Raw genomic sequence first — 17872 nt, forward strand, 5'->3', positions numbered from 1 at the left:
GAATCCACCTTATTTTTCTGAAAATGTGTAGATTGTACTCCCATCTCCTAGATCTTCCCAATATTTATATTTCCCTAGTGTCTTCCTGGGTTCCTGTCTATGGCTTTAGATATTCCAATAACTCTCAACTTGCCTGGCTAGAGTCTCCACCTATTAGATCCTCCATATTGATATCCTCCTTGACTTGACCCTCCCTCCAAAAAAATAATTCAAGTAAAATTATATTTAATATACTGAAAGCAAACTAAAAATATAGTGTTGAGGTTTAAAGTAGTTGATTGCCCAAACTCCAACTTGTCCTGTGGTGTTCTGTTAATACGTTTGCAGGTCTTTTTTAAGGAAGTCCTTTCAAGCTGCTCTGCTTCAAACACAGAGGGAACAAGACCCAATCATCTCATCAAACTCAAGAACCTCCTGTCCCTTTTCATGACCAGGGAGTGAATGATCCTTAGCTTCTGAGCCTCAGTTGACTCACAGCATCTGGCAACTATCCTATAGAAAATCTCCATGTCATAAATGCTGTTCTAGGCCAGGGAAATTTTATCAGGAGCCTTAAAAAGATTAATACTGCCTTCACATATGAATGATTGTCCTCACTGTGAATAGTACGTCTGTTCTAGGATGTGCAATTTCTATTAAACTGAATTTTGTAGATGGTCTTTTCAACCTCAGTTTTGTATATGTGCAATCAGTGTGTATTATGGAGTGACCAAAATGGATCTGTTGAGGTGATAAGGACAAATTTTCATATTTAATAAACACTGCGATAATCACAATTTCCTCATGTTGATCCCAGAACAATTTTTTAGAAATCCTATGGCAGATCAAACTAATTTGGCTATATTTCTATCCAATCTTGTTTTTTACTTTTAAAAATTTTGTATAACCGTACACAAAGAAAAAATAAATGAAGGCCTCTGAGAATTTTGAGAACTTAAAAACTTCTTCTGTGTGTTTGTAATTTACTTGATCCCAGTGGCATTTTAATGATGTAAGTTACATTTGGTGCTAGGATTCTCAAAGGCTTATATCCCAAATGCTATTGTCTTCTTCTAGTTATCTTCTTCTGGCATCAGTAGGTACCACTGCTGTCCTTGGTTTTCCTATAAAAATACTAAGATCTTTTTGATTTTATATCTCATTTTTGATTTTTGATATATAGCTCATTTAGGGAGGCCTGTCCTTTCCTTTTGCCATGTCAGACTTTATACTGTTTTCAGTTTTACATGAGGCTTTAATGCATTTCTCTCTCTCTTTCTTAGATCCATTTGTGATTTGGGTCATCAAATTTCTGGTTTCTTACAGTGCTATATAAAGGCAAAGATTTGGAAGTAAACTATATGTATGGGTAATTATTACAGCATGTTAGTAAGTAAATTGTGATTGACCACAGGTCAGATCACATATCTTGAAATCTCACTAAAAATAGTAAGTACCTGATAGGACCTGGTTAGGTAAAGATACCTTAGGTAAAGATCTCTGTGTGTACATGGGTGCATTTATTTCATGTACACTTTTCTCCCACTTTTTGGATTGAGGGTTTAGGGGGAAGAACTCAGCTGATATATTTGTTATTTGATGGGGTGGAAAAAGAATTGGACTTGAAGTCAGCAGAGCTGGATTTGAATCCCACATCTGAGTCTTACTGTCTCTTCCTGTCATTGTAGGTAAGTGACTGCACCTCTGTGATCCTCAGTTACCTCAACTGTAAAATGAGAATAACAATATTTCCCTCTAAAAATTATGGGAGGAAAATAATTTATGAAACTTAAATTGTAGTATTGAGTTATTAGAATTCCTGTTATCAAATTATTGTGATGTTATCAATAAAAATGAAACTTGAGGTTTTCAAAAATAAGTTGTTGTCTTCCATTCAACTAATATTTTTCTGTGCCCACTATGCACAAGGATTTGTCCTAGGTACTGAGGATGCAAAGAAAAAAATGCAAAACAGTTCTTAATGTCAGGGAGCTTACATTCTAGTGAAGAAGAAGGGATAAAAGAGTTACACAGATAAATAAATACAAGATAGGTTGAAGAGGTAGAGTTTTGGAAACTAGGCTTCCTGTAAGTGGTGACCCACTAGTTGAGAAATAAAAGAAGCCTTAGATTCTAAGAAGCAGAGATGAAGTAGTTCATTTCAAGGGTGAAGGATGGCCTGTGCAGAGGGACAGAGATGGGAGTTGAATTCTGAGTCTTGGGAAGAGAAAATAGGCCAGTGGGGCTGCAACATAGAGTATATGCATGAGAGTAAAGTGAAATAAATCTGAAGAGGGAGACTGGATTCAGATTGTGCATGACCCTAAATACCAACTGAGGAATTATTATTCTGTTCTTAAGGCAGTAAGAGATCTGTTCAAAGCTGTAGCAAGCAAGTGACATGGTCAGTCATTTGCTTTAGGAAGATATTTTTGTAGGTTTTTAGAAGATGGTTTACAGGAAGGAGAGGTTGGACTTCTAATTAAGAGGCTTTTGTAATAGTGAAAATGAGAAGAGATATAAACCTAAGTAAGGGAAGTGGCTTTATGAGTGGACATAAGAGGAAATGTGAGATATGTATGTATGTGTATGTGTATATACACATACTATATATATGTATATATACACACACATACACACAGCATATGTGTGTGTACATATACATATACATATATGATATAGAAGTGGCAAGATTTGGCAATTTTCTGGTTGGGATAGGGAAAATGGAGAGAAAAGTAGAGATTTATTCCAGGATTGCAAACTGGAGTACCTAGAAGGATGATGGGGCACAGAACAGAAATAAGAAATTATGGAGATAAATGGTTTTAAAATTGAAGGTTAGGGATAAGATGAGTTCTCTTTTGCACTTGCAGAGTTTGAAATGCCTTTGGGACATCTAGGTACAAATGTCCAAATATTGTCAATGTGTGGATTGGAATTTAGAGGTGGATAGATAGATAGATAGATAGACAGATAGATAGATAGATAGATTTGATGGTCATCTAAAAGGAGGTGCTAATGGGATTTGTGGAAGCTAATGAGCTCATTAAGAATATATAGAAGGTATAGAAAAAGGACCTGGGGAGATCCAGGAGGCACATATATAACTAGGAGGCAGTGCAGGGATCAAAATCTGCCAAAGGAGGCTGAGAAGAAAAGGTCAGACAAGTAGCAGGAATTCTAGTACCATTAGAATGAGTGTCATGAAAACTCATGAGGAGAAAATAACCATGGAGAGTAGGTGGTCCACATTGTCATATGCTCACTAGAGATCAAGAATCAATCAATCAGCATGATTTATTAAGTACCTACTATTCTTCAGGCACTTTACTAGGTGCTCATAATGCAAATAGAGCAGCTAGGTGACAAAGTGGATAGAGTGCTTGGCCTGGAGTCAGGGCGACTCATCTTTCTAAGTTCAAATCTGGTCTCTGATGCTTACTAGGTGTGATACTGGGCAAGTCACTTAACACTGCCTCTAACTAGTTCCTCTTTTATAAAATGAACTGGATAAGGAATGGCAAAACACTTTAGTGTCTTTGTTAAGAAAAGCCCAAAAAGGGTCACAAAGAGTTGGACAAGACAAAATGACTAAACAACAAAAAAATGATACAAATACAAAGTTTGAAACAATCCCTACCCTCTAGGAATTTAAATGAAGATAAAAAAATTGGGATTTATAAATTAAGAAATTATTCACAACTTCTTAGAGAATACTTCCAGTGGACTGATGGGATCAGAAACCAGATTAGAATGGGTTACCAAGTAAGTAGGAGGAGAGGAAGTGAACTTAATAAGGGTAGATTTCCACCCCCTGAGAGCTGATTGGGAAAGGTGAGATATAAAGTATGATAACTTGAAAGAATTCCAGGGTCAAACGAATGTTTTTAAAGGATTTGGCAGATCTGTGACCATTTTTAGGAAGAAAGAAAGAAGCATATAGAAAAAAAATATTAAAAATTAAAGGAGAGTTTTCAATGGGGAAAGTTTAGAGTTGAAATAGGAGGGATGGGATCAATGAAACAAGTAGAGGTGTTGGCCTTGGAGAAAAGGACTATCTCTTTTTTTCAGAGATTTTTCCAAAGACAATAGGGGATGATATTGAGAAGTTTGAGATGTAAAAAAAAATGAAAGAAAAGGGAGCCCACAGGGACAGCCTTTCTTTTGTCAGAAAAGCAGGATGCAAAATCCTCTCTTGAGAGGAATGGGTGAATCGGGAGGTGTTGGAAAATTGACTCAACACTCTACAAATTTTTGTTGAGTTAAGGCCTCCTCTTTTCATGTGTTCACAAAGAAAGAGCTGGACCATAGATCCCAAAAGGGATGTTATAGTCAGCTTCTTCCTGAGCTGAACACTATCTCAATATTTTATGTTCTTTCTTACTGGACTTAGAAGTGAAGAAAAAGGAATTTAGAGTAATAAAAACATTCTCAGAAAAATTAATATTTAAGATGATTAATTTGGAATTTATAAAGCATTAACAAATGCAAACATTTCAAGATAGCTTGGCAAGTAAAAGAAATATAATGTATGTACATATTAAGTTGTACTTCCCTGTTGTCTTTCATGCATTTTGAAAATGTTTTGTTAGGGGCAGCTAGGTGGTGCAATGGATAGAGCACTGGCCCTGAAGTTAGGAGGACCTGAGTTCAAATCTGGCCTCAGACCAAGCACTTGACACTTACTAGCTGTGTGACCCTGGGCAAGTCACTGAACATCAATTGCCAAAAAATTTTTAAAAAGAAAATGTTTTGTTGTTGCTTTTTGCCTTTCCCCATGTCTAGGACTACCCACTGAGCTACTTTTCCTGGCTCACAGTGGAAGCCTTCCCTTGTAAAAGACGTGTATATAGTAAAGGCATACAAATCAACAGATCAGCCATGTCTGAGAATGCATGTCTTATTTTGTAACTCTCTGCCAAAAAAGTGGTAGTTAATTTTTCCACATTAGTCTTTTGAAGATATGATTCATCACTGTTTTCATCCAAGTTATAAGGTCTTTCAAAGTTGTTTCCCCTCTCGTGATTCTGTGGTCATCACATATGTTTTTCTTCTAGCTCTACTGAGTTCACTCTGCATCAGTTAATAAAAATGTTTCCACATTACTCTAAAATAGTCATATTCATCACTTCTTATGGCACAATAATTTTTTACTAAATTCCTATACCACAATTTGCTCAGCTTTTCTGCAATTGAAGGATGCAATGTGTAAACAATATATGGTTACAACAGGGTAAGCAAGTGCTTTCTATTATTTTATCTACAAAGAGCAGAGGTTCCCCGGGGAAATTTCCGATAGGCCTTCAGGCTGGGAATATCTAGCCTATTGTTATCCCTTTATAGTAATATCAAATTTTAAGAGCAAAATACAATGAGAAGACATAGAATCCAGACTCCCCATTCCTTCTTTTTTGTGATCTTAGAGCTCAAGAATCATCTTGGAAACCAAAACTTTCTTCATAGTCGATTAGCATGAGGTGGATAACATCTTCCAGTGTGGAAAATTGTTCTGTGAGAGGTGAGGGATCACAAAACAGACTATTTCTTTGGAAGAGATTAACAATGGTGGTTAGTTTGCAAAAGAGCATTTACATATTTGGATATGTTCTTTGCATATAATTAAGAAAGATCTCTTTGTTGGGAATTCAACCATCCTCTATACTCTAATGAGCTTTTTAACACTGTTAAAATGGCAAAATTGGTAAATCATAGAGTATTATAGATTAACAGGAAAAAATTGGAGAAAACAAATTTATTCATCTCTGCTTTGCTTATGGGCACTCTACCATGGTGCATTAGAGCAAAGTATTGGAAGTGGCAGGTAGAAGGTGGCCAGGGAATGTTTCCTGAATACATCAATAGACATTTCCAAAGCTCAATCCTGTATTCTATTTTAATCACCTTTTCTTCTGTCTAACAGGTACTCTTTCAAAGACATGTCTGGCAATAACTGCACTGCTGTGACTGAATTCATTCTTTTGGGGCTAACAGATGATCCAACCCTTCGAGTCGTCCTCTTTGTGATATTTCTGGGTGTCTACGCTGTCACGTTAGTTGGTAACCTTAGCATAATCACATTAATCAGAAATAGCTCCCAACTTCACACTCCAATGTACCTTTTCCTCAGTCACTTGGCTTTTGTGGATATTGGTTATTCCTCATCTGTCACACCTCTCATGTTCGTCAACTTCCTGGCAGATAAGACCTCAATATCTTTGGGAGGCTGTGTGGCCCAAATGTGTTCTACAGCCACCTTTGGGACAGCTGAGTGCTTTCTGCTGGCTGTGATGGCCTATGATCGGTATGCAGCCATCTGCAGCCCCCTACTCTACTCCACCAACATGTCTGCTAGGGTCTGCACTCTGTTACTCATCACATCCTACCTGGGTGGTTGCATGAATGCTTGGATCTTCACTGGTTGCTTATTGAATCGGTCATTCTGTGGACCCAATAAAATCAATCACTTTTTCTGTGATTATTCACCACTTTTGAAGCTTTCCTACTCTGAAGGTAATCTTGCTGAAATTCTTCCTGCTGCCTCTGCTGGGTCAGTAATTATGATCACAGTGTTAATTATCCTAATCTCTTATGTATACATCCTCTTCTCTGTCCTGAAGATAAGGTCCACTGAGGGGAGATCCAAAGCTTTCTCAACTTGCACCTCCCACCTCACAGCAGTCATTCTGTTCTATGGGACCAGTACATTCATTTATGTGTTGCCTAAGTCCAGCTACTCAACAGATGAGAATAAAGTGGTATCTGTTTTCTACACTGTAATGATCCCTATGCTGAACCCTCTGATCTACAGTCTAAGGAACAATGAAGTAAAAAGGGCACTGATGAAACTGATGAGTAGGAAACACCTTTTTTTATGAATTCAACTCAAAAGAACAAGTATTTATTAAGTATGTACTCATCTCAGGCATTATGTTCACTTTGGGGTATGCAAGGATGAAAATGAAACATTCTTTTACTTGAAGGACCTAATATTCTACTGATATAATGTTTTTGATTAAGCAGTACCAATAAATGGGTTTAGGAAAGGCAAGTACTTTAACCTTTTTGCCTTAGTTTCCTCATTTGTAAAATGAGCTAGAGAAGAAAATGGCAAATCATTTCAGTATCTTGCCAAGAAAATCCCAAATGGGGTTGGAAAAAGTTGTACACAATTGAAATGACTCAACAACAATGACAAACCATTTTCATTTTGATAAGTTAAACTTATCAGCATAATTACAAAAGTATGAAAATACATGCAATGTTCCACAAACATGGACCTCTTACCTCTTCAAGTAGTAAGGAGAGGTGTCTTCTCATAGCGCTTCCATGGGTCTGTGATTGGTTTTAGGACTCTTATAAGACTCCTTCTCTATTGATTTGGAGGGTTTGTTCTTTCCATTTACATTGTTACATTCATTGTGTGGCCATTGAGGTGGTGCAGTGAGTAGAGTGCCTGGCTTGGAGTCAGGAAGACTCATATTCCTGAGTTCAAATCTGGTCTCAGACATTTACTAGCTGTGTAAATCCTGGACAAGTCATTTAACCCCATTTGCCTCAGTTTCAACACCTGTAAAATTAGCTGGAGAGGGAAATGGCAAACTGCTCCAGTATCTTTGCCAAGAAAACCTCAAATGGGATCACCAGGTGTCACATATGATTGAACAACAACAAAATTCATTGTATGTGTTGTTTTCCTACTTATGCTAATCACCACTCTGTAGCAGATCATGTAAATATTTTCTATGTTTCTGTATTAATGTAATATTTCCTCATGTTCATGTGCCACAATTTGTTTAGCCATTCCTCAATCACTGGACTTATCCTTTGTTTCCAGTTGTTTGCTGCTGTGAAAGTGTTGCTATAAATATTTTGGACTGTGGGGACTTTCCTTTTATCAATGACCACCTCTGTGGCATAATACACCTAAAGAAGTGTTTTGTTTTTTCTTTGGGATAACTTTTTGCAAGGAGTGAGGAGGGAGAGACAACTAGAAGAAATTTAAGTCATGTTAAAACAAAAGATATCAATAATCATTTAAAAAATAAAAATCTTCACACCCGGCCTCTTTCCTTCTTTCCAGTCTTACGCTTTCCTCCCATCCATGCATTTTACAATGTAGCTACACTGAAATATTTGCTTGTCCTCAAACATGAGACTTCATATTCTGTGTCTTTACATGTGCCTATCTCATGTGCCTAAAATGCTTTGCACCCCCACCACTGCCACTTAGTTTCCCAGGCTTTTTTCAAAACACAACTCAAATCCCATGTTCTGCAAGAAGTGTTTCCTCTCTAGCTAATAGTAGCTTCCTCTCTAAGATTACTGTTCATCTACTCTGTCTATAACTTGTATGCACCTGGCTATTTACATGGTGTTTCTTCCAATAGAATATGAGCTCCTAGAAGGCTGGGACTGTTTTTGCTTTTTTTTGTATTACAAGTTATAGCATAGAACATGGCTTGTAGTAAGCTCTTAAAATCCCTGTTGATTGATGACCATCTTGGTTATCCCCCTCTATGCTCGCCAGATTTTCAATATTTTCCTAAAATGAGGGCAGGACTGAACATAGGGCTCTGAGATCTAGTCCCAAAATTGTGGATCTTTGGATGTGTCAAACCCTAGAATACTATGGTCATTTACTACTGTGTCTTGTGTATTTAATCCATTCCACTGATCCATCACTCTATTTCCCAGCCAGTACCAGATTGTTGGTGATTACTGCTTTTAAATGCAATCTGAGATCTGGTACAGTGAGGCCATCTGCCTTCACTCTTTTTTTTTTCATTGATTCCTTTGATATTCTTGACCTTTTGCTCTTCTAGGTGAATTTTGTTATTGTATTTTCTAGCTCTACAAGATAATTTTTGGTAGTTTGATTGGCATGACACTGCATAAGTAAATTAATTTAGGCAGAATTGTCACTTTTACTATATTGGCTTGGCCTACCCATGAGCAATTAATATTTCTCCAATTGTTTGGATCTCACTTAATTTGTGTAAAAGGTGTTTTGTAATTGTGTTCATATAGTTCCAGGGTTTGTCTTTTTTTTTTTTAACAGGTAGAATCCCAAGTGTTTTGGGGTTTTTGCAGTTATTTTAAATGGAATTTCTCTCTCTATCTTTTCTTGCTAGATTTTGTTGGTAATATCTAGAAAGGCTGATCATTTCTTTGTAAAAGATGTTGACACATAAGCTGAAGTTATTTTCATCGTGGTCTCTTTGCAAATTATTTTAATAAACTCTGAGATATACAATGAAAATGTCTCATGAAATGCTTCTTATTACCTTTGGGCATAAGATAATAGTTGCTCCATCAATTCCCTTTTTTGCCTCTCCAAAAACAACTTCATAACTGTCTTCCCATTTAGTTGTAACACCATTTTGTATTCTGGTTTGATTTGTGGCAAAAAAAAAAGCATGATATGATGCAACTATTCTAGGATTTCTTCTACCTCTTGATAACTGGACAAGAATTCAGTTACCTTTAGAGAAATATTAGCTCAGTTAACATTTATACATAGGCATGGTCTGGCCTTATTGCTTCACAGCTATGCCAGCATTATTTCCCCTCTGTGTAATAAGGTACCACTGAGTGGCTATGCAGATGTTTTTATCTAACTCTCTGGACTTAAGCCTCCACTGCAATGTGTTCCTCTAGTGTTAGCTGACAATAATTACTTCTCTAGTTCCATTTGTCCAATTAATAAAAAGGAGATTTTACAAAAGGGTGTTTTCTTGGAAGATATTCCCCACTCGCCAATCCCTAGAGGAGGAGCACTCTGTCCTCTATACCACCTTGCTCCCTGGAGAGAGTGGACTCAGAATGACCACAATTCTTGTATAGGATCCCCTTCCCACCAAGTTCACATGCAAATGTGACATAGCAACTGGATGAAACTGAGTCTCAATTAATGTTAGGCTGAGTCCTGAAGGTCAGTCCTCAGAACCTGGATGTGAGACTCACTAGTGCACTCCTGGACCTCCATATTATTCACTCTCTTGACTTTCTCAAGTTTATATGAATGGGCCATGTGCTTTTGGTTTACTGGGAAAACTAGAAAGCAGTTTGGCAGAAACTTGATATAGAACTATGTTTCACATTGTATACCAAGATAAGATCAAAGTGGGTACATTGTTTAGACATAAGAGGTTATATTATAAGCAGATTAGGGGAGCATGAAATAATTTACCTGTCAGATTTATGGACAAAGGAAGAATTTATGAATAAAGAAGAGATAGAGAGCATTATGGGACATAAAATGGATCATTGATTACATCAAATTAAAATATTTTGTATAATAACCCCAATGTGGTCAATATTAGAAGAAAAGTAAAATACTGGGGGGGGATATTTTACAGTAAGTATCTCTGATAAAGGCCTCATTTTTCAAACATATAGAGAACTTAGTCAAATTTATAAGAATATGAGTCATTCTCTAATTGAAAAATGGTCCAAGGATATGAGCAAGCATTTTTCAGAAGGAGAAATCAAAGCTATCTATATTGACATGAAAAAATTCTCTAAATCATAATTGATTAAAAAAATACAAACTAAAACAACTCTGAGGTACCAGCTTACAGCTATCAAATTGGTCAATATGACAGAAAAAAATGGCAAATGTTGGAGGGGAAGTGGGAAAATTGGGACACTAACGTATTGTTGGTAGAGTTGTAAACTGATCCAACCATTCTGGAAAGCAATGTAGAACTACTCAAAGAGACTATCTAATTGTGCATAACATTGATCCAGCAATAACACTACTGGGTCTATACCCCAAAGAAATAAAAGGAAAAGGCCCTATATATACAAAAGTGTTTATAGAAGCCTTTTTTGTGTTGGCAAAGAATTGGAAATTGAGAGGATGACCGTCAATTGAGGAAGGGTTGAACAAATTGTGGCATATGATCATGATGGAATACCATTGTGCTCTAAGAAATGAGGAACAAGATTCTTCCAGAAAAACCTGGGAAGGCTTACATGAACTGATGCAAGGTGGAGTAAGTAGAACCAGGAAAATATTGCACATGGTAACAGCAATATTGTACAATGATGAACTGTGAGTGACTCAGCTATTTTCAGCAATACAACAAACCAATACAAATCTGAAGTACTGATGATGAAAAATGCTATCCACGTTATAGAAAGAACTGATGTAGTCTGAATGCAGATTAAAACATTATTTTCAAACTTTCTTCATAGTTCTTGATTTTTTAGTCTGCATTTTCTTTTATAACATTGCTAACATGGAAATAATCTGCATGACTACAAATGTATTGTCTGTATCAAATTGTTTGCCTTCTCAAATCAGGGAAAGGGAAAGGAGGTAGAGAAAAATATGGAATTAATTTTTTAAAAGAATGTTAAAATTTTTTGCTTACATGAAATTGAGAAAAATTAAAATAAATGTAAAAAAATCTTTTACAAGAATGAAGCAGTAAGGAAATATAACAAACAACTCAATAAGATTACGTAATTTAAAATTAAATTATTTCAATGTAAAGTTGAGCATGCATGAGAAGAATGAAAAGTATGTTGGAAAATATGATTCAAGAGTAAAAAATGAAAGAATCCAAATGCTTATGATATAATTGCCAGGTTCATAGAACAGTATCATAAAAGAGAAAAGATGCAATCTGTGGAGTAGCACCTTTGGATCTGAGCAAGCCACTGAACGGCAATCTAAGCTTCAGATACAGGGCATCAACCAAATGAGCAAAAAGAAAAGACCCTAAAAAGCTCTAGCCATAAGAATCCATGTTATTTTCTCTAAAAATTTGCAGATTTACTCACATCTCTTGGACCTGCCCAACCTTTACATTTTTCTAGTGTCTTCCTGGGGTCCTATCTATGGGTTTGGATATTCTAATAACTCGTAACTTGTCTGGCTTGAGAGTCCCTACCCATTGGATCCTCCATCTTGATTTCCTCCTTAATTTGACCCTCCCTCCAAAAAAATTCAAATGAAATTCTGTTTAATATACTGCAAGCAAAATACAAATATAAATGTGAGGTACAAAGCAGTTGATTACCCAAGCTCCAATTTGTCCCACCATGTTCTGTGACATGATAGGCTAACATGTCTGCAGGTCTTCTATAAGGAAGTCCTTACAAACTACTCTGTTTCAAAAATAGAGGGGAAAAGACCAAATTATCTTACCAAGCTCCAGAACCTCTTTTCCCCTTGCATGACCATGAAGTGAATGATATTTATCTCCTGGCCCTTAGCTGACTCACAGCATCTGTCAAATGTCTTTTGGAAAATCTTTGTATCATATATCATAAATGATCTTTTATTCCAGGGAAATTTTATCAGGAGCCTTGAAAGATTGACAATACTGCCTTCACACATGGATGATTATCCTCACTGTGAATAGTACCTTTGTTCCAGGATCTGCAGTTTCTACTAAACTGAATTTCATAGATTGTGTTTTCAACCTCAGTTGTGTATATGTGTAATCAGTGTGGGTTATAGCCTGACCAAAATGAATAAGATGAGGTGATGAGAACCAATTTTCATACCTAGTCAACATTGTCACAACCACAATTGCCACATTTTGATCACAGAAGAGCTTTTGAGAGCTTCCATGGCAGCTCATATTAGTTAGATTATGTTGCTATCCAATCTTGTTTTTCACTTTTTGAAAATCCTGGATAAACATAAACAAGTGAAAATAAATGAATGCCCCTGAGATTTTAGAGAAGTTGTCATAGAACTCATCTGTGTATTTGCAATTTTCTCAATCCCAGTGGATTTCAAATAACATTTCAAATAGGCTACATTTGCAGTTAAGATGCTCAAGGGGTTATAACTCAATGCTGTTAAACTCAGCATAAATATAATGCAGCCATGCAAAGATGACAATAATTTGGAGTCTAAAGTTATCATCCTCTTGCATCAATAGGTACCACTGCTGTTCTTGGTTTTGCTATAAAAACACTTAAGTATAATGTTTTATTTGCAGCTCATTTCAGAGGACCTGTTTATTCCTCTTGCCATGCCAGACTTTGTATTGACTTCAATTTAACATAAAGCCTTAATGCATCTCTCTTTCTCTCTCTGTCTTTCTATTTCTATGTCTCTATCTCTGTCTGTCTCTGTCTGTCTATTTCTGTCTATCTCTTCCCATTCAAATGAATAAGATTCATTCCTGACTTGGGTCTTCATGTTTCTAGTCCCTTGTAGTGCCATAAAAGGCAAAAATTTGGAAGTGAGTTATATGCATGAAACATTATTACTGCATGTTAGTAAATAAAATGTTAATCTACCACTGATCATATCATACATACTGAAACCTTGCTACTGCTACAAACAGTACATACCTGATAGAACATGATTAGATAAGGAAACTTAGGTAAAGATCTCTGTGTATACATGGGCCATTGGTTTCATGTATTACATTTCTGTCACTTCTCAAATAGAGACTTTGGCTGGAGGATTTTCATTGCTTTATTTGTTCTTTGATGGAATGGAAGAGAATTAGACTTGAAGTCAGGAGAGCTGGGTTTGAATCCCACATCTGAATCTTACTGTCTCTGCCTGTGATAGTAGGTAAGTGACTGCACCTCTGTGATCCCCAGTTATCTCAGTTGTACAAATGAGAATAAATTTCTTCTAAAAATAGTGGGAGGAAAGTAATTTATGAAATATAAATAGTCCTACTGAATTTTAGTATAATTTTTATCTAATTATTATGTTACCAATATGAGACTTAAAATTTTCAAAAGTGAGTTATTGCCTTCTATTCAACTAACAGTTTGATATGCCCACTAAGCATAGGGCCCGGTCCTAGGCAATGGGGAGAGAAAGATTAAAAAATGCACAACAGTCCTTAATCTCAGAGAGCTTACATTCTATTGGAGAGGAAGGGATAAAATATTTACAGAAATAAGTAAATATGAGATAAGCTAAGGAAAGATGGAGTTTTAGAAACTTGGTTTCCTGTAAGAGGTGACCTAGTAGCTGAGCCACAAAAGAAGCTTGAGATTCTAAGAAGCAGAGATGAGGTAGGCCATTTGGAGCATGGAGGATGGCCTGAGCAGAGGGACAGAGATGGGGATAGAATTCTGAGTCTGGGGAACAGATAGTAGGCTAATTCAGCTGGAATTTGGAGTACGTGCTTGGGAACAAAGTGAAATAAATCTGAAGAGGGACACTGAATTCACATGCAAAGGACTCTTAATGTCAAGCTGAAGAATTCTTATTTTGTGCTCAAGGCAATAAGGGATATGTTCAAGGCTTAAGTAAGTAGATGACATGGTCATCCACGTGCTTTAGGAAGATTGTTTTAGTAGGTTTGGAGGATAGCCTAGAGGAAAGTGAGACTGAAATTCTAATTAAGAAGCCTTTGCAATAATTCAAGGGAGAGGAGATGTAATCCTGAGTTAGTGTGGCTGCTATATGAAAGGACACAAGAGAAGATGTGACATATGTTGTGGATGTAGAAGTGGCAAGATTTGGCAACTGAATAGTTGGGAAAGGGAAGAGAAGGGTAGAGATTAATTCCAGGATTGTAAACCAGCTATCTAGAAGGAAGGTGTGGTCCTGCACATAAATAAAAAATCATGGAGATAAGTGGCTTTTGGTTGAAGGTTGGGGACAAAATGAGTTCTCTTTTAGACTTGTTGAGTTTGAAATGCCTTTGGGACATCCAGGTACAAATGTCCAACCATTGGAGATGTGTGGATTGGAGTTTAGAGGTGGATATGTAGATGTGGGATTCATTTGAGTAGAGATCTTAATGGCAGTGAAAGCTAATAAGCTCATTGAGAAGGTATAGAAAAAGATGAGAGGACCCAGGACAGATGCTGGAGCACAGGTATAATTAGAAGGCTACACCTGGATCATGATCTGCCAAAGGAGGCTGAGAAGGAAAGGTCAGAAACATAGTAGTTGTACTAATACCAGGAGAGCTAGTGCTATGAAAGACCCTGAGGAGAAAATATCCAAGAAGAATGGATGGTGTGCTGTGTCATATGTTTCAAAGAGGTCAAGAATCCATTAATCAACAAGCATTTATTAAGTACTTATTATTTTTAGCCACTTTCCTAGGTGCTAGTGATACAAATACAAAGGCTGAAACAATCCCTAGCATCTAGGAATTTAAATGGAGATTACAAAAATATTATTATTTTAAAATTAAGAAATCAGGGATAGCTAGGTGGTGCAGTGGATAGAGCACCAGCCCTGGATTCAGGAGGATCTGAGGTCAAATTTGGCCTCAGGCACATAACACTTACTAGCTGTGTGGCCTTGGACAAGTCACTTAACCCCATTGCCTAGCCAAAAAAAATTAAGAATTCATTGGCAGTTTTGTAAAGAATAGTTTGATTGGTGTGATGGGGTAAAAAACCAGATTAGAATGGATTAAATTAGGCAAACATGGGATCTTACAAAACTCCTTTTATGAAACAAATGTGATACTGATGCATAAACCACGAAGAGTAAAAACAGAGAAAGAAAAGTATAGACCAACTTCATTAATGAATACAGATGCAAAAATCTTAAATAAAATGCTAGTTAAAAGATTAGAACAATATATTACAAAAATTATACATCATGACCAAACAGCACTTATACAAGGAACGCAGTGATGGTTTAACATTAGGAAAACTATTAACAATGATGATATCAATAATAAAAGTTTTAAAAATCACATTATTATATCAATAGATGTAGAAAAAGCTTTTGATAAGGTACAACACTTGTTTCTATTTAAAAAAACTTGAAAGTATAGGTATAAATGGATGTTTTCTTAGATTTATATAAGAAAGCATTTATCTAAAACCATCAGCAAGAATTATTTGTAATGGGGATAAGCAAGAAGTCTTCCCAGTAGTATCAGGTGTGGAACAAGGATGCAAACTGTCACCAGTATTACTCAGTATTGTATTGGAAATCCTAGCAGTAGCAAAAAGAGGGGAAAAGAAAATCAGAAAGAAGAATCAGAAGATGGAATGAGATAATACAACTATCTCTTTTTTGCAGATGATAGGATGATATACTTGTAAAATCCCAAAGATTCGACTAAAAAGTTAGTTGAAACAATAATTTTAGCAAAGTAGCAGCACATAAAGCAAATTCATACAAATCATCAACATTCTGATATATCACAAACAAAACCCTACAAGAAGAGATAGTAAGAGATACTCCATTTAAAATGACTCTAGACAGTATAAAATACTTGGGAGTACATCTACCAAAACAAATCCAGGAACTATATGAACTAAATTATTAAAAAATCTTTTTATACAATTAAAATCAGATTTAAACAATTGGAGAGATATTAATTGTTCATGGGTAGGCAGGGCCAATATAATAAAAATGACAATTTTACCTAAGTTAATTTATCTATTCAATGCCATCCCTATTAAATTACCAAAAAAATTATTTTACTGAATTAAAAAAATAACAAAATTTATTTGGAAGAACAAAAAGCCAAAAATATCAAAGGAACTAATAAAAAATGTAAAGGAAGGAGGTTTGGTGGTACCAAATAAACTTTCTGGTGCTGACTGAGAAATAGAAAAGTAGATCAATGGAACAGAGTAGACATACAATTTGCATCAGCAAATATAGTAAAATTGTATTTGAGAAGTGTAAAGACTTAAGACTTGGACATAAGAATTCATTATTTGGTAAAAATTGTTGGAAAAATGGAAAAGAATATAGCAGAAATTGGGCATAAACCAATATCTTACACCATTTACCAAGATAAGGTCAAAATGAATATATGACCTAGATATAAAGAAAGATATTACAAGAAAATTTGAAGCACATGGAACATATTATTATCAGACATATGGGTAGGCAAAAATTTGTGGATAAACAAGAGAGAGAGAGCACAATAGGGTATAATATGGTTAGTTTTGATTAAATTAAATTAAAGGTTTTTTTAAACTAATAAAACAAATATTGCCAAGACCAGAAGGAAAGCAGAAAATTGGGGAGGAAATGTACAGTTTCTCAGATAAAGGTCTCATATCTCAAATATAGAAAGAACTTTGTAAAATCTATAAGAATACAAGTCATTCCATAATTGATAAATTGTCAAAGGAGATGTACAGGAAGTTTTTAAATAAGAAATCAAAACAAATCTATAGTCATATATAAAAATGTTCTAAATCATTATTGATTAGGGAAATGCAAATTAAAACAAACTTGAGATATCATTTTACACCTATAAGATGGGCAGAAATGATCGAAGAGGAAAGTGACACAAATGTTAGAGAGGATGTGAAAAAATTGGGATTGTAATTCTTTGTTGGTGGAATTGTGAAATGATCCAATCATTTTGGAGAGCAATCTTGAATTATGCCCAAAGAGTTATTTAACTGCCTATATGCTTTGACCCAGCAATACCACTAGTAGGTCTATTTCCAAAGATGATTAGGTGAAAAGGAAAAGAACCTGTATGTTCTAAAATATTTATAACAGCTCACTTTGTGGTGGCAAAGAACTGTAACCTGTGGGGATGCTTGTCAATTGGGGAATGTCTGAACAAGTTGTGGTATACGTTTGTGATGGAAATCACAATCTAGAAGAAATGATAAATTCAATGATGTTAGAAAAACGTGGATAGACTTGCACAAAGTAATGAAGATTAAAATGACCAGAACCAAGAGAACATTGTATACAATAACAGTAATATTGTTTTAAGAACAACTTCGAGTGAATAAGTCATTTTGACTTCATAAGGATCCAAATTAATTACAAAGGATATATGAAGGAAGATGCTTTCTGCATTCAGAGAAAGAACTGAAAAAAAGTAGATGTATAGAATACTTTATGTATTCTATACATATTTGTGCTTAATGGTAGCCATGGGGAGAGAAGGGAAAAAATTTACATGATAATTTCATTATATATTTGAAGGGAATAGCTAGTTATACACAA

General features: G+C 35.6%; 1 protein-coding gene across 1 annotated transcript; it reads left to right on the forward strand.

Moving 5' to 3' along the window:
- The first annotated feature begins 5909 nt into the window (after positions 1–5909).
- Positions 5910–6854, forward strand: LOC114034054 (olfactory receptor 508-like). The gene has a single exon (XM_027849669.1). The coding sequence runs from the start codon at positions 5916–5918 to the stop codon at positions 6852–6854; it is 939 nt and encodes a 312-aa protein (XP_027705470.1). The 5' UTR covers positions 5910–5915.
- The last annotated feature ends 11018 nt before the right edge of the window (positions 6855–17872 follow it).

Source organism: Vombatus ursinus, unplaced genomic scaffold (assembly GCF_900497805.2).
Source record: "Vombatus ursinus unplaced genomic scaffold, bare-nosed wombat genome assembly UNPS02007855.1, whole genome shotgun sequence".
Classification (NCBI taxonomy): domain Eukaryota; kingdom Metazoa; phylum Chordata; class Mammalia; order Diprotodontia; family Vombatidae; genus Vombatus; species Vombatus ursinus.

Bases quoted from the DNA above. Each gene is read 5' to 3' on its own strand.
- LOC114034054 (XM_027849669.1), top strand. From the start codon at position 5,916: ATGTCTGGCAATAACTGCACTGCTGTGACTGAATTCATTCTTTTGGGG.